A 23,035-nucleotide genomic window follows, 5' to 3' on the forward strand; every position below is an offset into this window, starting at 1 on the left:
ATGTTTATTTCTGATGTAAACATGTTTATTTCGGCTGTAAATATGTTTATTTCTGATGTAAACATGTTTATTTCTGATGTAAACATGTTTATTTCTGCTGTAAACATGTTTATTTCTGATATAAACATGTTTATTTATGCTGTAAACATGTTTATTTCAGCTGTAAATGTGTTTATTTCTGATGTAAACATGTTCATTTCTGTTGTAAACATGTTTATTTCTGCTGTAAACATGTTTATTTCTGATGTAAACATGTTTATTTCTACTGTAAACATGTTTATTCCTGCTGTAAACATGTTTATTTCTGCTGTAAATATGTTTATTTCTGCTGTAAACATGTTTATTTCTGATGTAAACATGTTTATTTCTACTGTAAACATGTTTATTCCTGGTGTAAACTTGTTTATTTCTGTTGTAAACATGTTTATTTCTGATGTAAACATGTTTATTTCTGCTGTAAACATGTTTATTTCTGATGTAAACATGTTTATTTCGGCTGTAAATATGTTTATTTCTGCTGTAAACATGTTTATTTCTGATATAAACATGTTTATTTATGCTGTAAACATGTTTATTTCTGATGTAAATGTGTTTATTTCTGATGTAAACATGTTTATTTCTGCTGTAAACATGTTTATTTCTGCTGTAAACATGTTTATTTCTATTGTAAACATGTTTATTTATGATATAAACATGTTTATTCATGCTGTAAACATGTTTATTCCTGCTGTAAACATGTTTATTCCTGCTGTAAACATGTTTATTTCTGCTGTAAACATGTTTATTTCTGATATAAACATGTTTATTTCTGATGTAAACATGTTTATTTCTGCTGTAAACATGTTTATTTCTGCTGTAAACATGTTTATTTCTACTGTAAACATGTTTATTCCTGCCGTAAACGTGTTTATTTCTGCCGTAACTATGTTTATTCCTGCTGTAAACATGTTTATTTCTGCTGTAAATGTGTTTATTTCTGATGTAAACATGTTTATTTCTGCTGTAAACAAGTTTATTTCTGCTGTAAACATGTTTATTTCTGCTGTAAACATGTTTATTTCTGCTGTAAATGTGTTTATTTCTGATGTAAACATGTTTATTTCTGATGTAAACATGTTTATTCCTGCCGTAAACGTGTTTATTTCTGCCGTAACTATGTTTATTCCTGCTGTAAACATGTTTATTTCTGCTGTAAATGTGTTTATTTCTGCTGCTGTAAACTTGTTTATTTCTGCTGTAAACATGTTTATTCCTGCTGTGAACATGTTTATTTCTGCTGTAAACATGTTTATTTCTGCTGTAAACGTGTTTATTTCTGCTGCTGTAAACTTGTTTATTTCTGCTGTGAACATGTTTATTCCTGCTGTAAACATGTTTATTCCTGCTGTGAAGTTGGTCTTTTTAACATGGGAATCTATGGGGATTTGCTCTGTTTTGCAGCCCCTAGTGGATGAAGGAGGAACTGCAGCTTCTGGCTTCACTTTGAACAGTCGGAGGTCGCTGCTTGCCTATGTAAAAAGGAATATAGTATAATATTCCTCTTCCTGGGGGCAGAAACTGTATGTTACGTTGGACTTTACAGGGTTACAGATTTACGGTTTAATTTTGACAGCCCTGGTAAAAATCCCAAAAATTATTCAGTAGGCTACTTATGTTTTACAATGATCAGGCACCACGGGGGTCCCATTCCCCAGTTTGAGAACCACTGCTCCGGTGTATGAAGCGACAGACAGTAAAGTCATCATTACATCAAGTCTTACAGTATGTAACTCAGATTATTGACATTTTACAGAAGTGTGTGTTACTCCTTCTGGCAAACAGATATTCAGCAGCACTATACTGGTCTGGTTTCAGCACAAAACCCCAACACGTCTTCCTAAACCAGTAACATCCTAATAGTCCTGCAACCACAATGACACAGAGGTACAGCCACATTTACTCTGGATTTACGTTCCTGGTGGACAAGGATTAACCAAAACAACCAAATAATGACACATAATTATAAAAACATGATCATAAGGTCACGCTGGACCGACAGCTTCCATCATGAAACGACGTACACCAGGGGTGTCAAACTGCAGTCCTGGAGGGCCGGTATCCTGCAGGTTTTTGTTGTCTCTGTGCTCCAACACACACCTGACTGACACTCAAACAGGTTGACAAGAAGCTGCTGGATCCATTGATTTGAATCGGCTGTGTTGGTGGAGGGAAACAACAAAAACCTGCCGGATTCCGGCTCTCAAGGACTGGATTCTGACACCCCTGGCGTACACAAACCCAACTGGGTGGATTCATGTTTGTCTAACAAATACTGTTTCTGTGTGTCTGACTGGAGGAAAAATGACCTGTTCAAATATATATTAAATTAAATTAAACAAAAAAAGAATATATATATATTATTGTTGTTATTATTATCAGTATTATCTGAAACACATTTTAATGATGGAACATTATAATAATAATAATAATTATTATTATTATGAATAATAATTATTTTGATTATTATTATCAACAATATAACATAATTATTATAATAAATAATACAATAATAACAACAACAACAACAACAACAATAATAATAATAATAATAATAATAATAATTATTATTATTATTATTATTATTGTTATTCTGTTATTAATATTATCTGAAACTAAACTCACTCAAAATGTACATTTTCATGATGGAAATAAATAAATTTATTTAAGACTTTTCTAATTCAGTTTTTCTTTCTAATGTTGAATTCATGGATTGATAAAAATGAGATAAAATATATTAAAATAATGATAAAATGTGGTTGTTGGTGTTGTTATAAAAACATATTTAGGTCTAGATTTGCATGTTTAGAAGAAATAACGGTATAGTCTGTTCCAGCCGTAGAGGAAAGAAACAGATCAGACTTCTGAAACGTTTCTCCGTTCGCAGTTTTAACACTTTTTTATTTTTTTATTCTCTGTTCAATAAAGTTTTTAAATCATTTTTCACTCCTCATATTGTGTCTTACTGAATGCAATATTTCATGTTCCATGTGTTCACATACATGTAACTCATTCTGGAAATCTTATTCCTGATGCATCAGTTCCCTCTCTGAGGTGAGACGTTCTGCGTGGATTCCTGAGCCGGAGTCGACCTTAGTGACGTTCAGGAACATCTTGTCCAACAATGATCTGCTTTGGTTCTTTACTTTAATCAGGTTCTTATCTGTTGGTCGGATCAGAACCCTCCAGACTCCTCTACGGTTCTAACACTTCATCATTTTTCATTTTCTGCCAAATAAATTCTCTTCATTATTTTTCCCTTCAGTCCAGACTCTTCGTCCTTTGAATTTCTCCACAACATAAAATATTAAAATAATCATAGAAATGTGGCAAAAGAATCTTGGACGTCATTTTAACGCCGGACCTAAATGTCGTAGACTTAGAAACGTAACAGTTCATAGATTCTGACAAACTGTGCAGCTTTAATAAACGTTGTTTCTGAATAAAATGCTGCTGGAGTTTGTTGGAGCGTCGCTGAGAGAAGCCAGAAAGCTGTTAGCTGTCAGATCACATCCTGCAGCAGCTCCTCAACAAACTGCTGCAAGTCCTGAAATCCTCCCAGTTACGTGTTTTATTTAGACTACTTCACGTCCGGCCGGCGATGTGGCTGTGACCTCTGTGTTGCTATGGAAACCACTCACATCCCTGGGTATTCATGGAGGTGATGGAGAAACGGGAGGCATGCACGTCAAAATCATAAGGCCGAAGGAACTGTAAGAAAAACAAAAAGAAAACTGAAACATAAAGAGACCAAATTATGACACAGTCAACTCATAAAAAGCAAATAAAAAGACAGAAACAGAAAATATTAAACAACTGATCACAAACCATGAATGACTGGTGAACAAAATAAACAAATGATGCGTTAAATGGCATCTATTCAAAACTATCCACACAAAACAAGAGAAATATCACCCAATTTAATTATTTTATTTCAATTCTTGTTGAAAAAAAACTGAAAAAGGAGAAAAAATTTACTGTTTTTCCTCATTTTTGCTTCCTGGTAAAAAAAAAATCCATCAGATATTAAATTAAAAGTAAAAATAATCTGATTTTTGACAACTTTTACATGTAATTAATTGTTTAATGAATTGTTATAATTTCATAAGATATTGTTTGCGAGGAAATGGAAATATTTAGTGTGCTTCCAGAGACACATCTGACACATGCATGTCCTGCCGTGTTCTGGCGTGTTCTAGCGTGTTCTTTCGTGTCCTGGCGTGTTCTTTTGTGTCCTGGCGTGTTCTGGCGTGTTCTTTTGTGTCCTGGCGTGTTCTTTCGTGTCCTGGCGTGTTCTGGTGTGTCCTGGCGTGTTCTTTCGTGTCCTGGTGTGTTCTTTCGTGTCCTGGCGTGTTCTGGTGTGTCCTGGCGTGTTCTTTCGTGTCCTGGCGTGTTCTGGTGTGTCCTGGCGTGTTCTTTCGTGTCCTGGCGTGTTCTGGCGTGTCTTGGCGTGTCCTGGCGTGTTCTTTCGTGTCCTGGCGTGTTCTTTTGTGTCCTGGCGTGTCTTGGCGTGTCCTGGCGTGTTCTTTCATGTCCTGGCATGTTCTTTCGTGTCCTGGCGTGTTCTTTCGTGTCCTGGCGTGTCCTGGTGTGTTCTTCCGTGTCCTGGCGTGTCCTGGTGTGTTCTTCCGTGTCCTGGCGTGTCCTGGTGTGTTCTTCCGTGTCCTGGCGTGTCCTGGTGTGTTCTTCCGTGTCCTGGTGTGTTCTTTCGTGTCCTGGCGTGTTCTTTCGTGTCCTGGCGTGTTCTTTCGTGTCCTGGCGTGTTCTTCCGTGTCCTGGCGTGTTCTTTCGTGTCCTGGCGTGTTCTTTCGTGTCCTGGCGTGTTCTTTCGTGTCCTGGCGTGTTCTTCCGTGTCCTGGTGTGTTCTTTCGTGTCCTGGCGTGTTCTTTCGTGTCCTGGTGTGTTCTTTCGTGTCCTGGCGTGTTCTTTCGTGTCCTGGTGTGTTCTTTCGTGTCCTGGCGTGTTCTTTCGTGTCCTGGTGTGTTCTTTCGTGTCCTGGCGTGTTCTTTCGTGTCCTGGCGTGTTCTTTCGTGTCCTGGCGTGTTCTTCCGTGTCCTGGCGTGTTCTGGCGTGTTCTTTCGTGTCCTGGCGTGTTCTGGCATGTCCTGTCCATACATTCCTCCAGATCATCTCGCCGTCAGCAGCACTGATCCAGGGACAGCCGTGTCTGTCTGAACGCCATCTCGGTCCACGCCTTCTTCAGCGTTCTGGATCTGTCCAGGCTGCTACGTAGGAATTTGCGGCGGTTTCCGGTTGAAGGAGGTGTTGCATCATCATCTGAACGAGAGCTGGATCTGAGAACACGCTTCCTCGTTTTCATGCCTGGCTTTCACATCGACCTCCGTCTCAACGCTCTGCTTGCACACAGAGATGCTCAGAGCTGCACGCTGATCCACACAACTCAGCAAAACCTTCCTCCAGCACCACAGAAGAAGAAGAAGACAACATTCCCACTGCTCGGGTGGAATTCCTCCCACCCAAGCCTGACCCGGGACGCCTGGAGACCTTCTGTCCTGCAGCTCCTCTCCAACACGCCAGCATGCAGCTCTGCAGCGGCCTGCAGGCAGACGTTCCTCTGGTTCAGCCATGTTGGCTGGAAAAGCTGCAGGACGGAGGATCTCCAGGACCGGACTTGATTCAGCTCGGCTCTTTCAGGCAAACTGGAGGCGATCTGCTCCAGCAGCAGTGGGTCTGAGAGCTATGGAACCAGATTTGTTTCAGAATCTCCAAGCAAAACTTTTTTAAACTCAAGCAAAAAACAATTAAAACCAAAACTTTCTTAAACTTAAGTAAATTAAATGATCTCAAAATCAAAAATGATCAATTTCAACTCCTTAAACTTCCTAAGAAGTGTTTGTACATCTCATTGGGCTACAGCTGTGTCACTCCAAAACTCACCAGCCAATCAGAATGCGCCCCTGAAAAGAGCCCGCCCATGAAAGGTTTGTGTCAGAAATTAAACCAAACAATCAAGAATCAAAACCAAAGACTGTGAAGCGCAACCAAAATGGCGAGAAAAGAGGAAGAAGAAGAAGAAGAAACTACAAACAAAACTACTCAATTTAACCAAATAAAAGCCTCATAGTTTTCATGATGATTGATCATTTTTTATTTTGATTTGATAATTTATTTTACTTAAGTTTCAGAAAGTTTTGGTGTTAATTGTTTTTTGCTTGAGTTTTAAAAAGTTTTGTTTGGAAATTCTGAAACAAATCTGATTCCATAGTGAGCAGGAAGAGCTCAGAGGTGAACCGGAGCATGTCTGCAGAGCGACACTACTTTTATGAGTTACAGAGAAAAACAAATATTAATAATAACATCCAGCATAAAGAGGAGGCCAGCCGCTCTGCATCCGGGACACATCCTGCCATGCTGGTCCAAAGCAGACACACTAACCTCAGGATTTACTGTCTTCTCTGGTGTCCCGTCCTGCTCAGTGTCTCGGTCTTTTCCTGCCACCAGAGCAGGTTGGAACTAACCAAGTCCTGATTCCTGACCCTCAGGTCTGATTCTGGTTTCTGTTCTGTTACTTTACTGTCTTTTTATTTATCCGCTGCTTTGTTTTACTTTGTTTATCGCTCTGATTCTTCAGGTTGTTTACTTGTTTACTGGTGTGTGTACAGTTGTGCTCATATGTCTTCATCCCCTTTCATTAAAGAAAAGGCTGAATTTACAACAGTCACTCAAATAACTGGAGACTTAAAAAAGGAACAAGTTAAAATTTGCTCAAATATAATTTAGTAATATAAGACACAGTTTTTTTCATTTAGTTGAGTTGAAGAAAGAAAAAAACAAACAAACAAACAAATGTGTCCTGGACAAATGAGAGACTTTTCTGTTGAACAGTGGGACAAAATACCTGTCAACAGGTGCAGAAGTCTGACTGAGAGGAACAGAAAACACCTGACTGGAGCGGAAACATTAAAGGATTGTTTAACTAAATATTACTTTATGACTCATGGAATATGTAATAAATTATCTTATTTGTTTGCTTTTTAAAAAAAAAAAAATTTCTATTGAACCAGAATTAGAAAATAATGTAATGATTTTCATAAAATTTTTATTTATTATTACTTTAGTCAATTTCAGCTTATTTTACAGGCAGCTGTTTTTTTCCTTCTGTAATAAAAAGGGATGAATAAATATGAACACAACTGTATGTATGCAGAATATCTCCTGGTTTCTGTATTTGTTGCCAAATCCTGGTGGATCTTTTCAGTCATCCCAGTCTGCTTGCTTGTTCTCTGCCAGTCTGTGAACTGGTTTACTCTGCAGAAGCAGCAACTGAGTTCCGATAAATATCATTTATTTGCTCCTTCTTTATGACTTCCACTCCTCCATTCTGACAAACAGTTTAAAGCTGCGATGTGTAAAAAAAACAAATCAAAGGTCAATAACAGAAAAATGTCAAATATAAATTTAAAACGTTTTTATTGATATCTAATGACTTTACTAAAGTTTTCCTTGGAATGAGCCATTCATACCATCCACACAGCTGGTTCTACTACGGTGGCTCTGAATGGACAAACAACTCCTGAAATGTTAAAGGGGTGCTATGATGGTATCTGGAGTTTTCTGAGCTTTCTACAGTGTTACAGTGTTGAATCCTCATCAGACACGTGAACGGCACTGTTTTTTATCACCTAAACGCATGTTTGAGTTTGAGTTTGAGTTCCAGCACGCTCTCTGTTCGGTTTCCATGGCGATGAAAAACGCGTGGTTTTAGAGAGTTTTTTCTACTTGGAAATCCTTGTGACGTCCCGGGGGATAAGGTTCGGTGATTGGTTACCTTCTACTGGTTAACAAGGGCATGTACAAATACATCAGGCAGGTGGAAAACGTGGGATAAAGTTATTTCCAACGATGGCTGGTGAGTTTACCAAAGAGAGACATCCTGCTGCATTCGTTGCTGTGGGTTGCTGTTTTCCACTTCGTTTTCAGGCTCTGATTCAGGTTCCAACATGTAGGGCTGGATGCTATGTGTTGACATGGTATTTTGTTTTTTTATTGAGTTCATATCAGCCTAATCCTTCTGTTTATGAGATGTTACAATGACGGTGAAAGCAGGTGCGGTGCGCGCTCCCGATGTAGTGCAGTGGCGGGAGGCGGGGCTTAATGCGGAAGAGTCTCAATCCACTCGTTTTGCCCGCAGGCTGATCTGACAGCCTACGGAGAGGGTCAGTCTGAAGTAAATAAAGCAATTTGTGACAATAACTCCATCAATCCCAGCCCTTCTGGTCTCAGAAATAAAAATAAATTAGCCTGAAATGCACAGAATAGTTCCAGCTCTGTTCGATAGAGTCGTTTGGAGGAAATAACGTTCCTCTTCTCAGTGCCGTAAATGGCCCCGTTTGGCACCGACGGGACCTTCAGGTCTGGTTGTCTGGACGTGGGGATTGGCAGCTGGGACTGACCGTGCTTCGTTGGGAGTTCTGGGTTTCAGTTCCGATGATTCAGACGGGGAACAGCAGAGGGTCTGGTGGGGGGATTCCTGGTTCATACCGAGGATCAGACTCTATTTATTCTATTAAACTCTCCTGTTTCTAAAGTTTCTTTTGCTTTTAATGTTTTATGTGAAGCACGTTGGACATGGACGTAAAACAAAAAGATTAAAACAGTCGTTTCTTTTCTCATGTCTGGAATCTAAACGCGTTTTTTTAACTTTTTAACTTCTGAATGAAAAGTTCAGAAAAGTGTTGCAGGAGAAAAACTTCCATCTCCACCGAAGTTTGTTCCACTTGTTCACAGAGTAATACTGCTCTCCATGTTTAGTCTGGAATCTGGTCTGGACCCTGGTCTGGAATCTGGTCTGGAATCTGGTCTGGACCCTGGTCTGGAATCTGGTCTGGACCCTGGTCTGGAATCTGGTCTGGAATCTGGTCTGGAATCTGGTCTGGACCCTGGTCTGGAATCTGGTCTGGACCCTGGTCTGGAATCTGGTCTGGAATCTGGTCTGGACCCTGGTCTGGACCCTGGTCTGGAATCTGGTCTGGAATCTGGTCTGGACCCTGGTCTGGAATCTGGTCTGGACCCTGGTCTGGAATCTGGTCTGGAATCTGGTCTGGACCCTGGTCTGGAATCTGGTCTGGACCCTGGTATGGACCCTGGTATGGACCCTGGTCTGGAATCTGGTCTGGAATCTGGTCTGGACCCTGGTCTGGAATCTGGTCTGGACCCTGGTATGGACCCTGGTATGGACCCTGGTCTGGAATCTGGTCTGGAATCTGGTCTGGAATCTGGTCTGGACCCTGGTCTGGAATCTGGTCTGGACCCTGGTATGGACCCTGGTCTGGAATCTGGTCTGGACCCTGGTCTGGAATCTGGTCTGGACCCTGGTCTGGAATCTGGTTTGGAATCTGGTCTGGACCCTGGTATGGACCCTGGTCTGGAATCTGGTCTGGACCCTGGTCTGGAATCTGGTCTGGACCCTGGTCTGGAATCTGGTTTGGAATCTGGTCTGGACCCTGGTCTGGAATCTGGTCTGGACCCTGGTCTGGAATCTGGTCTGGACCCTGGTCTGGACCCTGGTCTGGAATCTGGTCTGGACCCTGGTATGGACCCTGGTCTGGAATCTGGTCTGGACCCTGGTCTGGAATCTGGTCTGGACCCTGGTATGGAATCTGGTCTGGACCCTGGTATGGAATCTGGTCTGGACCCTGGTATGGACCCTGGTCTGGAATCTGGTCTGGACCCTGGTCTGGAATCTGGTCTGGACCCTGGTATGGACCCTGGTCTGGAATCTGGTCTGGACCCTGGTCTGGAATCTGGTCTGGACCCTGGTATGGACCCTGGTCTGGAATCTGGTCTGGACCCTGGTCTGGAATCTGGTCTGGACCCTGGTATGGACCCTGGTCTGGAATCTGGTCTGGACCCTGGTCTGGAATCTGGTCTGGACCCTGGTCTGGAATCTGGTCTGGACCCTGGTATGGACCCTGGTCTGGTTTCTGGTCCGAACCTTGGTCTGGACTCTGGTCTGGACTAGCTGGCTGTGTCCTGCCAGGTCCAGATCCACATGGCCGATGTGGAACACCATGAGGACGTGACCAGCGGCGTCCTAAACGCGTCTCTAAGCAGCGTTTGAGCTGGTCCTTGTTGCCGCGGCGATCAGCTGGTAGAACGCTGCAGACGTTCCACATGAAGCTCGGAGGAGAACCCGTTTGATCCGAGCCGATGTGTGAGAGACGATGGAGGGATGAGAGAGGAGGAGGGGCGGAACCAGAGGAAGACAACGCTGACAGATGATTGGGCCAAAGCTGACTCAGCCGTCCAGGACGAGGAGGGGGAGACGGCGCCATGAGGCATGCTGGGAGGAGGGGAGTGAGAGAGAGCAGGAGCGGTAGGTCTCTCGCCCAGTGACGCATGCTAAAGCATCAAATATTCATCTCACTGCTACAACAGAAGCAACACTGCAGGAGGAGAGGAGGGGGAGGGGAGGACCACGATGAGAATGCAGAGAGGAGGAAACACAATGAAGAGGAGGGTAAAGTAAATGGAAGCAGCTCACGTCCTGACTCATCTAAAAATAGCTCCGAGTTGAGTCTGACGGAGGAACGCGAGGCTGAATGTACGGCGTCCAGCAGACCTCACAGCAGGTTTAAACCTTTTCTGTCCGTCTCTGCAACGAGGCATCCATCCGGCCCCATCGATCCCCGAGACGCGTCTGGGATCGACACGGGATGCGAGGCGTCCAACAGAACACATCACCATGATGCGATGATGTGCTGCAGTGCAGCAAACATCCTCCTGAACCCTTACGCAGCTTGAAGCAGGAAAACAACGGAGGAAAAGTTTTTTAAAAAGCGTGTCGGAAAAATCAGTAAAATATAAAAATGGATCACTGGAAGAGCCGTCGTGATCCATGGCTCTTTGATCGAATTGCTTTTCTGTCGGAATCTGGTCTGAACTTTCTGGTTTGGTCTCATTTCCTGTTTTATTTTGTAGAGTTTAATCCCTTGTACATCCTGTTTGTTTTACTTCTGCTCCCAGACATTAGTCCTCGACCACAGACTGTATATAAAAGATGGGCGGAGCCTCCGTGACGTCACCCGTAGATTTCTGAAGAGCTGAATTGAAGCTTGGTGGGCGGTTCCTACCATCACCATCTTGGCAGGGGCATGCGTGTCGACTCTCCCGGAAAATACAAATATGGGCAAAGAGGTGGAGCTGAGAGGGGGGCTGTGAGAGTCATGGTGGATGATTGACATCGAGCGAACTCTGTAGCTAAGATCGACAGACGGATCGGTGCTGCGTCTGCAGTAATGCGGACTCTGCGCCGGTCTGTCGTGGTGAAGAAGGAGCTGAGCCAGAAGGCGAAGCTCTCGATTTATCAGTCGATCTACGTTCCTACCCTCACCTATGGTCATGAGCTGTGGGTCGTGACCGAAAGAAGGAGATCTCGTATACAGGCGGCTGAAATGAGTTTCCTCCGCAGGGTGGCCGGGCTCTCCCTTAGAGATAGGGTGAGGAGCTCGGTCATCCGGGAGGAGATCAGAGTAGAGCCGCTGCTCCTCCGCATCGAGAGGAACCAGTTGAGGTGGCTCGGGCATCTGGTCAGGATGCCTCCTGGACCTCCCTGGTGAGGTGTTCCAGGCACGTCCCTCTGGGAGGAGACCCCGGGGAAGACCCAGGACACGCTGGAGGGATTATATCTCTCGGCTGGTCTGGGAACGCCTCGGGATCCCCCCCGCAGAGTTGGCAAATGTGGCTGGGGAGAGGGAAGTCTGGGCTTCCCTGCTTAGGCTGCTGCCCCTGCAACCCGACCCCGGATAACAAGATGAATGGATGGATGGATAGTTTGTTTGTTTTCAGGGGGAAAAATGGTGGAACGCAAAGCTTGCCAGACTTAGAAACAGTAACCATGGGGGGCGGGGCTTAGCTGTGTGTAAACTGTCAGACCTGATTCTTGTTTGTGATTGGTCCCTCTGTATTTAGTGTCTCATTTATCCTTATTTATCAGCCGTTCTCATGCGCAGATTTACCATTTTGTGCTTAAATGGAAGACGAGCCGTTTCCTCCTGAGGATCTCGAGGCACAACGAGGAAGCAGCATTATTCTAACACGTGTCACAGTATCCAGAAAATATGTAAACAGACTTTTAGCTGAATTTGATTTAGAATACGTAAAAACATCTCAGACATACACGTTAGAAGTAACCATCATTGATCTGATGTTTTAAAATAATAATTCAAACTGCTGTGAGGTCATCAGACGATCAGCTGATGACATGTAAAGAGATCTTGTTATGTTTCCGTGGTGATCTGAGGTTTGTGTTGTGAAGTTATATGAACTATCGCGGTGAAACTCCATGTGGTTTTGGACCTGAGACAAGTTGGACGTCTCCTGTCCATCACTGAGCTGCTTTACACCATCCGTGCTGGATGCATCTTTTCCCAAAACAAAACACATTTAATCCTCTTGAACAACTTAAAGTCCGATCAAATGAGGTCAATTCACTGTTCCATCTTTCATGAAAAAAGGTTTGCTGTTAATCCATTTTAATATTGTAATAAAAATGAGCATCTCCTTCCTGTTAATGAATAAATAAAAAGCTGATGAAGTATTCAGACAAATCTTACAGATGGTGTGATCACACCTTTTAGGCTGAGGACTTCATTTAATTTATAATAACCTTCCCGACGTTAAATGTGCTACGTCTGGTTACTGGAAGGGATGTTTTTGTCGGTCTTGTGGTCATTTTGCCGGCATGGTGTGATGTTTCCAGTGAGGCAGATTCATTCCCGGTGTTGTTTTTCAGCCTGCGGTCTGGTTCAGAGTAACGACTTGATAGCTGTCTTACCGGTCGGACCTCTCCAGTGGTGTTGGTGTACTGACGTGCCAGGCCGAAATCCAGCATGTAGCACTTCCTGTAGGTGGAGGGAAGCCGACCCATCGCAAAGTTTGACTGGAGAAACAAAACACAAGTCATCAGGTCGCTGCTCAAAGGGAATTTTCCTGCGTCTTTTTCCCTTTTAACTCAACTTCACTGCATTTTACAATGAAATACATTTTTTCTGAGTTTCCCAGTATGATACTGGGAAACTCAGCGAGGAGCTTCGGTCTTTGAAATCAGACCAGAAGCATTCCAGAGCCACACTTTGTCCCAAACATGAGATTAAAATATAATTATCAATGGAATCTAGCGGTATGTAACGCCTCTTTTCCATCAGTACCAGCTCATCTCAACTCGCCTCGACTCGTCTCAGCTTGGTCCGGTTTCTTTTCCATCACAGTTTAGTACCAGGTCTAAAAGGGGCGGGGTTTGTGTGACATCACAGTGTTATAACGACGAGCTCTATAAGAACACAGGACCTAGAGCCAATCTGCTACTTGGTCTGCGGCTCACCGGTCGCCGACCATAAATCGTCTCCGTCTGTTGGAACCACTTCCAGTCTGTTTGATCCACTACAACCATCGTGGTCCTTGACCTGCCGATAGTCACTTTGGAGCTTTTTCAGCTTCTCTCGACGCTGCTGGAAACTCCGTTGCTAGCCGTAGACATTGAGTCAGAAAGCTCCTGATAAATTTTTTCATTTCGCGTGTTGGACCACGGAACAGACTTTTGTTGCACCATTGCTTGTTGTAATGTAAACAACTTGGAGTCGCTCTTCCAGTGATGTCACTCCCTGGTCTCTGATTGGCCGCGCCCCTGACCAATAGCGGCATGCAGTCTGGCGACGTCACACACAACCCGACTCGGCTCACTTATAATGCAGAGTGAAAAACCCTCCAAACCGAGCCGAGGCGAGTTAAGTCCAGACAAGCTGGTACTGATGGAAAAGGGCCGTTAGAGTCCATCAGGCACAAGTTGCGCTACTGTCCCAAACGTTTAGAAAATAATAAAACATAGTGTCAAAACTTCTGTAACTTAATAACAACAATATTGTTTTTTTTGCAACATAAATAATAAATATAGACTGAAAAAAGTCGAATTAAAATGATGTATTAATCTTTCTAGCATGACTTCAGAACTTGAGTTCCTACTTCATTCTTTCAGCACTTTAACAAGCGGCGCTCCTGATCCAGCCAGAGAGCCTGATGATAAACACACCTCGCGTAGGCAGACAATCTGCTGGCTTTTCATTTCCAATCTGACCTTCCTGGCCCTCCACACTAATCAGCGTCTGCCTTCCAGCTTTTGTTCCTGCTCCTCTCGTTATCATGCAAATGTATTCAGCACAATCCTCTAAAATCTACTTTTTATGTTCTTCTGTTCTCTCTGCTATCAGCTCATTTCGCTGTTTATGACAGCGCAAAAAGCAGAAACTTTATTGGAGACTTTGCTGCAATGCAACGTTTGTGGAAACAGGATGAGTACAGTTCCCACAGCTTAACGTCAGGTTTCTTTCCAGCTTAAAGTTAACAAGAAAATGAGCACACAGAAGAAATTCCTTATTTTAATGAAATGAAATGAATGAAATGAAAAATACTTTATTAATCCCCAAAGGGAAATTATAATAATACCACCTTAATAATATAAGGTAATATAATACCACCTTAAAGCTACAGCGTAAAACTAATCTAGCTTCTTATCAGCAAAAATCAAGTATTGCTTTCATATTTACGTATTTTACCAAAGTCTAATCACATTGCATCCTGATGAAAGTGTCTCGTATCTCAGAATGAGTTCTTCATGACCACATAGGTGGCGGCGCACCCAGCAGGAGGCGGCCATGTTGCATCGCCATCTCTGAATACGGTTTTGTCTCTGAAACATGTTAGCCTTATGCGTTTTAGCCATGAATCCCTGCGTGTTGTTGGATGAAGAGGAACAAGCAAAGACGACCGTGGATTTCTCAACCCGCCGTTTTCTATTGAAGTGGAGGATCATCCAGACTCTTCGCTCCGCGAGACGGAGGAAAATTAGCCAAGAAATGAAAAAGAAATAATAACAGGAAGAAGAGGAGGGTATAGATCAGGGCTGCTCAATTAGATCTTGGTGGGCCAGATTTTCAAATATAAAAATGCTCAGAGCCAGTAAATAAAGTAAGGGAAAATACATCCGTAAAAATAAACTAATAAATAAATAAATAATACATTTAGATTTTAAAATATAAGTAGTTTATTAATTTTTCTACTTTAAATTCTGCACCACATGACAAGGGGAAAATTCCGGTCAGAGCCTATTTTTCTCCTAACTTCTAACATAAAAATGTCATATCAAACTAAACTTCTCCATGTGGCGCCTCCTCACGTTATAATCGTTACACACCGCCACTCATTGCATATGTACCTCATCACCTGACGGGACACTCTAACTTGTGCAAGATGTTGACATTTTCACATTTTTGACTCTGCAGCTTCGGTAGTGGTTAAACGGCGAGGCGCCAGAGAGCACTACTCGATGTTTGCAGTCAATTCAGTTAGCGACCTGTTAGATGGGAGGAATTCTCACACACTGGAGCTTTAATGTCGAAGAAGAAATTTTACAGCCACCAGTCATGAACAACTTTAGCATTGCCCTGCCTGAAAGGTGTGGCAAGTACTTTTACCTCAAAGGTAATGGAAACTTATTTGTTATCTAAATATTATTAATCAGATAAAAAGCTTTTAAAGTGGCAACGTCACCTCAGATCGGGTGCAAATGAGATCCTTCAACAACACTTTCCATTTAGAAACAACAAACTGCAAAGGAAAACAACTTTTTCTTTTTTATCGTACCGGTTTTATGTCGCGATGCAGGAAACCCACTGAGTGGATGGCTTCGATGGACTCCAGGATCTGCTTGCCGAGTCTCAGAGTGGTGCTCATGGTGAAGGTTCCTCTGGGCTGACTCCGCCGCAGGTCCGCCAGGTTACGACCCTGGGACAACACAGACATCACGACATGTTGGAAAGATCGGACTGACAGAAAAAACACAGGTGCAAAAACACGTGTGACATCTGAAGAAATGGTTTTGCGCATGTGACCAAATTAAAATAGAGACATTAAAATAACACATGATGTAACTGGAACAAAGGGGGAACCTGCTTTCCACATGGGAAAAGTGATTTTGCAATAAGTCCATGATAACAGCATGTGAAACGTGGAACCCGTTTACAATTCCTTATGAAACAGAAGGATGCAGGAATCAGACTGCATATAAAAGATGCAGTCATGACGTCACCCAGAGGTTTCTGAAGAACTGAAGTGAAGCTCACTGGGTGGGTCCTATGTCGCCGGCTTGGCAGCAACACAGAAAATACAAAAATGTGCAAAGAGGTGGAGCTGAGAGGGGGCTGTGAGCGTGGGGGTAGATGATTGACATCTAGTGAGCTCTGGCCTGTCTGTAGCTAAGAGCTAACCAAGCTAACCCAAAGCTAACAAGAGCTAACCAGCTAACGGAGGTAAGCGGGCTAAAACAGTCATGTTGTTGTTCTACACTTCTCCTTCTCACAGAAGGATGTCAGGTACCTGTCAATCAAAAGGACACGCCCCTAAATACGCTGAATTTAGAGATCAAATTACTGCCGGAAGTTGCCGCTTGTACAGAACCCATGAAATCACACATATTACTATGTCAATCACATGTTTCTAGGTCATGACGTGTTACAGATGCACTGATATGAAAATTTTGCCTGATATTTGCCGATTTTAATGTTGTTGTTATGACCGATAACCAATATTTATCAAGATATATTTCTTCTAAAGCTGTTGATGATACAAACCGGATGATCAAAATTCTGTTCAAAATTAAACTTAGCTTTAGCAGCGTTAGCTGCGTTGGCAGCATTAGCACTAGTAGCGTTAGCAGTGTTAGCTTCCTACCTCTGTTTGTGAACTTCTTGATGGTGATTTTTCGGATGACCTGAAATTGTTGGTGTTAAATGATTTGAAGCAGCATCCTCCTTGTATTACTACAACTTTCCTAAGTACTGCATTCTGCTTTCCGAGTAGCTTCTTTTGCCACCGTGAAAGAAAACCACACACTGCTTCTTCAGTTAAACTCTCCACAATGCTGTGCTGCATTACTATCATGTCACATGTCCAAACACCGCATGGCCCTCCACCTCCTGACACGCATTCACACACAGCTGGAAGAAAATCCAAATTAAATATCGGTTGTTAATTTTGTCCCAGTTGAGGCACTTTACAGTCCTGATATACGAGACCTGCTCTGGGTTATCTCAGTGCTAATGACTGGTCTGCCCAGGCAAGGCTGGGTAGAAATGTCTGAAGACAAGCAGGCTGCATTGGTACTGGGACGTAAATCTCAAGAAGAGCCAGAAAGCCCCATGATAACAACCGCTCAGCAGACAAGTGTCTTTTACCACACAAAGTCTTTCCTCGGTGACTCACCTGAAGCTGCATGACGACGTAGTTGAACTTGTCATTTCTCCCACAGCCTATGAACTTGCAGACATGGTTTTTACCTTAAAGAAAAAGAAAACAGTGGTTATGTCTTATCTGATGAATATGTTCTGGTTTACCTGAGCACTTCCACATGTAATGATAACAGCGTCAGTCATCCGTCTAGCACAGGGGTGTCCAAAGTCGGTCCTCGAGGGCCGCTGTCCTGCAGGTTTCCCATGTATTCCTGTTCCAACACATCTAGCTTCCACTAAATGGATCAAACAGCCAATGACGTGCACAACTGATTAAGCTCTACTACTAATTAATTTGAATCAGGTGTGTCTGAGCAGGGATACATAGAAAACCTGCAGGATTCTGGCCCTCGAGGACCGGAGCTGGACACCTCTGGTCTAGCAGCAAGAAGCATATGACGATAACGGCACACGAAGCAGCTAAAGAGTAACGTTCATTACGATGACTTCAGATAAATACGTACGTCCATGTTTTAAACAGTTTCTGCTGTACAGTCAGGTTGTGTCTGGTTTTATATTTTATCACCACCTCGATCAGATGTTTAGTAGGGGTGGGAAAATCAATTCGAAAAATAAAAAAAATCGGATATTTAGATTTTTTGCTTCACTATTTTAAAATCACTTTTTGTAAAAAAATGTATTTATTTTTTTCAAATAAATTAAAACAATCCATTATAAATGTTTTGGTGATTTTCATTATTTTTATTGATCTTTTTACTTGTCTTCTTGGGCGATATGGCAGCAGAATGACGGTCTGGCAACTGGGGTGTTTTTCCTCAATGAAATCAACAAAAATGACGAAAAAAAAAAAGTTGTATACATTTTTTTTGTTTTTAATCTATAAAAATCAGCAATATTGGAGAATTTTGAGAATCGCAATTTAAATAGAATCAGCAAACAAAAAAATGGAATCAAACTGAATCGGGACAAAAGCATGTGGTCACAGCTCAACTGTTTAGTATCAACTATTTGTTCGACTTCACATCAGTAAAAATGTAGAAATGACAACTTTGTCTTGAAACATCCCTCCCTCGTTATATGTGCAGATACTGTCCATTAAAATAGAAGAGGTACTGTATCTTTCGGGCCAAAAGGTGGACTGGATTATAAGGCGTAATATCACTGATCTTTTAATATCACATCTATTGTGATACTTAAAAAGCACCAGGCGCATCATGGTCAGTGGTAATTATAATTAGCGATGCATCGATCCACTTTTTGGGCATTCCGATCCGATACTGATATCTGAAATGTGAATATCTGCCGATACCAGACCTGTTTATGTGAACATTATTGTGACTATGGTTATTACTGCTGTTATAACTGTATAAGATTTCATCAGGTTGTAATAAATGACCCATCCTTTCTGAAGTTACCTCACCAATACAAATATAATAACATTACAGATTGAACAATTTCAACAAGTTTTATTCTGATCTAACACATTTTACCTAAATACAACTATAAATGTTGGTTATGAAACAAAGATCTCACTTTTAGTGGAACAAAAAATGTCACATTTTCACATGCAAGGCATTTATTTCTTTTAAAACACGTCCGAAGCGTGTCATCGAACACATCTGCGCTGGCTTGACTAGTGTGGTATCAGTTGTAGTATCGGTACATTTTTATTAATACCAAGTAGGAGGACACACACTTGGTATTGAGCCGATCTGCATCTGTATCGGTGCATCCCTAATTATAATGCCAGTTGCTGTGCATTGTTTTTGTAATGCACGCACACGTAGTTCGGCAAATTAAACCACCTTTATATCACTCGGTTGCAGGCGTCACCATAGCAACAGGTTAATCAGCTGGTTCAGATCAGCTGGCTTTTGACAGGTGAAAAAGGAGGCGCACTGTAGCTTGACAACGGTTGTTTAGCATAAAACCTACGTCGAGACCAACAGACAATAGTTCCTATACTTCAGCATATTTAGTAAAAAAGAAAGAAACAAGCTATAAAATGTCTACTGTGGCACCATGGTGGTCCAAGCGGGTTAAACAACTCGACCCGTGCATTAAATATATGCATTAACACTGCTCCACGTTGTGGTGGTCTGTACTCTAAATGCATTAAAACCCAGCCGGTAAAGCACGGGTCCAAGTTTTAAATGCACTGATTCTATAGTCCCACACAGTAAACTGTTATGTTGAAGCCGAAGCACAGCACGTATTACTCCGCGAGGCTGCTGACAGCTGTAATGCCCCGAAGTGGTGCGGCTTCGTAGCTTACCAGAGTCGTACTAAAACATTTTACAGCTTTTTGAGCGCCATGCTCCACATTAAATCAGTTTGAGGTCAATAAGCACGACCAGAATGAATTAATACTGTTAATTTTTGAGAGAATTTAAGTGCACCTTACGGTCCGGGAGAAACCGTATATCTCTATTTTGACATATATCATCTGGTTTTCTTCATTGTTTTTGGTTTCATTTAACATATCCTTGTTAAAACCAAAGTTCAGCAGTTTTATGTTTGTTCCCTTACTGGACCATCAAAGTACCGAATTATCCCCTTAAAAACACGGTACGAACCGGATCGTGACTTTGGTGTACCGTAACATTCCTAACAATCACTGGCAAAAAAATAAAAAGCCAATCTGTATGTGAAGATAACATACAGCCGAGCTTCCATGGCTGAAAACATAAAGATGCTTCCTCATCCTAACCAGCCGGGTGGTAATTCCTAACCCTAACCACGTTGTTCTTTAAATGTCCCCTAAAATCTGAAAACAAGGTAAAGGTGAAGCACTGCAGTATGAAAGTCTGGTTAATGAGATCAATATGACAGTTTTATAATCGTTTCACAAAAAGTATTGATCTCTGCAACTCTTTATTTTACAAACATGGAAAAATTGTAATATTAACTATATTAAAGTTCATGACAGCTTCATTATTTCTGTAAGACTGTGTTATTGTGACTTGTGCTGTTTTATCAGGGTACAACTAGCAGAATGGGATTTATTGGATCAATCAAAATGATCAGATTCAGAGACATTTTGCTGGTTATTCATCTGAAAGCTGCATTCTCCACCGACATCAACAACAAAGGCTGATGGAGCGCTGCACTCGCTAAAATAAAAACCATGTTTAGTCACTAGACTTTAAATGATTCATGCAGAGGTTATTATCTGGAAGCTTCAGGAGGTTCGGCGTCTCCATCAGTCGGTCGTTAGTTAGCCGGAAGTTAAAGCTACTCCAAACATCAGCAGACCAACCAGCCGTGTCGTCCTGACGTACGGTACAAGCATGTGACGCCGCCACTGCTTCGCTCAGCGGTGACATAATGCTGTTACGCAATCATCATCGCTACTCATCTAAGCTTTGAATGTAAGCGAACGAGTCCAGCTCTCACCCTGCAGCTTCTTCAGCACTGCCACCTCCATCTTTAGCACTTGCTTGGGCTGCTGGGCCGACTCCACCTTCAGCGCCACGTTCTCCCGCGTCAGCAGGTCCAAGGCCTCGTAGATCTCCCCGAACCCGCCACCACCAATCTTCTTCAGCTGGAGCACAGAACAAGAGTAGAGAGAACCGTTTCTGTTTGTTACGAGACAGCAAAGCTCGAGAAGTCGGTTTCCATCCACATTCCTCCTGAAAGCAACCGTTTGTTGTAAAACCAAGAGAGGTTGAGCCGTTTAATCAACTCATTTTGGCCATTTTTATTCATTTATCTCCTTTCGTTCATTGAATCACTCTTCTATCCTTTATTCTGTTTCCTCCACTCAGCTCATTTCATCATTCTTTTCTGTTTTCAGTTTGCGTCAGATTTCACCGGTTCAGTAGAGACACGAGCATGATCGATGACATTCACACGCCTGCAAGCGACACACTGCAACCTGACGGGCTGAGACAGGAGCTGCATTATGTAAGCAAACAGAATTATAACAACAGCAGAGGGGTTTATGTTTTAGCTCTTTAACTCCAGAGCACATCTTCAGGAAGGACTCAAAAGCTGATGCTCATCCTTGTGTCTTTAGACATCATAAATATCAGAGAATTTTCTCCTCTACCAGAAAGAAAGTTTAGATTTTTCCTCTAACAGCATGTCATCTGTGAAAACTTACAAATACACACACACGTGTATAGTTCTAAACTGGTCAATTATGCAAATCCATGAATACTAAATACAAATAAATACCTTGAAGAAAGCAGAAAGTTTATGGGGGGTGTAACTATTTAATCAATGCATTGTGATGTAACGCGCCGATTCAATCACGAATAATAAATGTTCAAAAATGATTCTTGTTTTATAACACTTAAATGACAGAAACACAGCTGTAAATGCAGCAGGAAGCTAAAAGTCACACTGCTGGAGACGGACCGGTCCGTCCCGAAGAGTCCAGTAAACAGTAAACAGCAGAGCTAGCAGGAAGCTAGCAGCTAGCCTCGCAGCTACTGAGCGTGAGATTTCCTCGTCGGCTCTGAAAGCAGCGTTTGGAAACATTCTGGGTTTCATGGACATGACAACAGACGAGACTTCCTGCATATGGAAGCTGTTTAACACCAAAATAAAATCTGATAGTAAAACTACAAACATGTGACAGCGGCTCCGTTCAGACCAGTTAGAGGAGATTCTGGTTTCAAACTGGTGCTGAAACATTTTTCCTGAAGAGTCATGGAAAACATGTTTGATATGTGTCAATTTTTTTTTTTTTTTTTTATAGTTCCACATAATGAAAGATGGTGGAGATAAATTTGACCCCTCTTCTCCCCCAGTGATTGCTGGAATAGACTCCAGCTTCCCCCTAACCTGAACTGGACTAAATGGTTTAGGGGATGGATGGATGGATGAGTAAATGGATGGATGGATAAGTGAGTGGATGGATGGATGGATGGATGATGGATGTGGATGGATGGATGGATGGATGGATGGATGGATGGATGGATGATGGATGGATGGATGGATGGGTGGATGGATGGATGGATGGATGGATGGATGGGTGGATGGATGATGGATGGATGGATGGATGGATGGGTGGATGGATGAGTAAATGGATGGATGGATGAGTGAGTGGATGGATGGATGGATGGGTGGATGGATGGATGGATGGATGGATAAATAGATGGATGGATGATTTCACACCTTTAACAGTCAACATGAACAAAGTGCAGGGTGAAGCGAGGTGGGGAGGGATTCTGACTCACCACTTTCCATCGGTCCTTGACCATGCAGTTTGGCGGCAGGATGTCGGCCTGCTCGGACGTCCCGTTCATGTTGGCGTTGTCCTGGAGGCCGGGGACTAGGCACTGCATCTGCCAGCCAGACAGAACACGAGCAGCTCCCAGCTTAAAAGAGCCATTTATCTGTGTGTGTGTGTGGGGGGGGATCAGGTGAGGAGGGGATGTGAGAACAAGGAAGGACGGAGAAGCGAGACGGATCAGTTCATGGCATTGGTACTGGGAGTCTAACCACAGCTAGTCGCCGCAGTCTGGTAAAACAGGCATTAAATACGGCTGACTGCCAGTAGAAGCCATTCTTCAGCTAGATCAGGCTACAGGCTGGTAAGGAGGGTTGCAGTTGCTGTTAAGGTGTGGGGGGGGGGGAGGGCATGTGATGGTATTTGCAGTAACTGGAGCAAATATCATGTCTGCAGAGGAAGCAGCTGGACGCTCTGCCATCATCCTGCAGGCCGAATGCTGCAACAGCGCGGCAGCCATCAAGTCGAGCGGATCATTGGAGATCAGAACAGCACATGG

At 42.7% G+C, this 23,035-nt stretch overlaps 1 protein-coding gene across 1 annotated transcript in view; it reads right to left on the reverse strand.

Moving 5' to 3' along the window:
* ttbk1a (tau tubulin kinase 1a) overlaps positions 1 to 22,606 on the reverse strand; it is a gene marked incomplete at its 3' end in the record, with an annotated part of 54,636 nt that extends 32,030 nt beyond the window's left edge. The window contains exons 1-5 of the mRNA XM_079261369.1: positions 22,484 to 22,606; positions 20,694 to 20,841; positions 17,311 to 17,384; positions 15,694 to 15,834; positions 12,833 to 12,937 (exon numbers count right to left, since the gene is read on the reverse strand). Coding sequence (XP_079117495.1) covers positions 12,833 to 12,937; positions 15,694 to 15,834; positions 17,311 to 17,384; positions 20,694 to 20,841; positions 22,484 to 22,591 — 576 coding nt within the window. The 5' untranslated portion in view covers positions 22,592 to 22,606. The remainder of the gene's footprint in view (positions 1 to 12,832; positions 12,938 to 15,693; positions 15,835 to 17,310; positions 17,385 to 20,693; positions 20,842 to 22,483) is intronic.
* Between the last annotated feature and the right edge of the window lie 429 nt (positions 22,607 to 23,035).

The sequence above is a fragment of the Telmatherina bonti genome (genome assembly GCF_933228915.1).
Source record: "Telmatherina bonti genome assembly, chromosome: 3".
In the NCBI taxonomy this organism is placed as follows: domain Eukaryota; kingdom Metazoa; phylum Chordata; class Actinopteri; order Atheriniformes; family Telmatherinidae; genus Telmatherina; species Telmatherina bonti.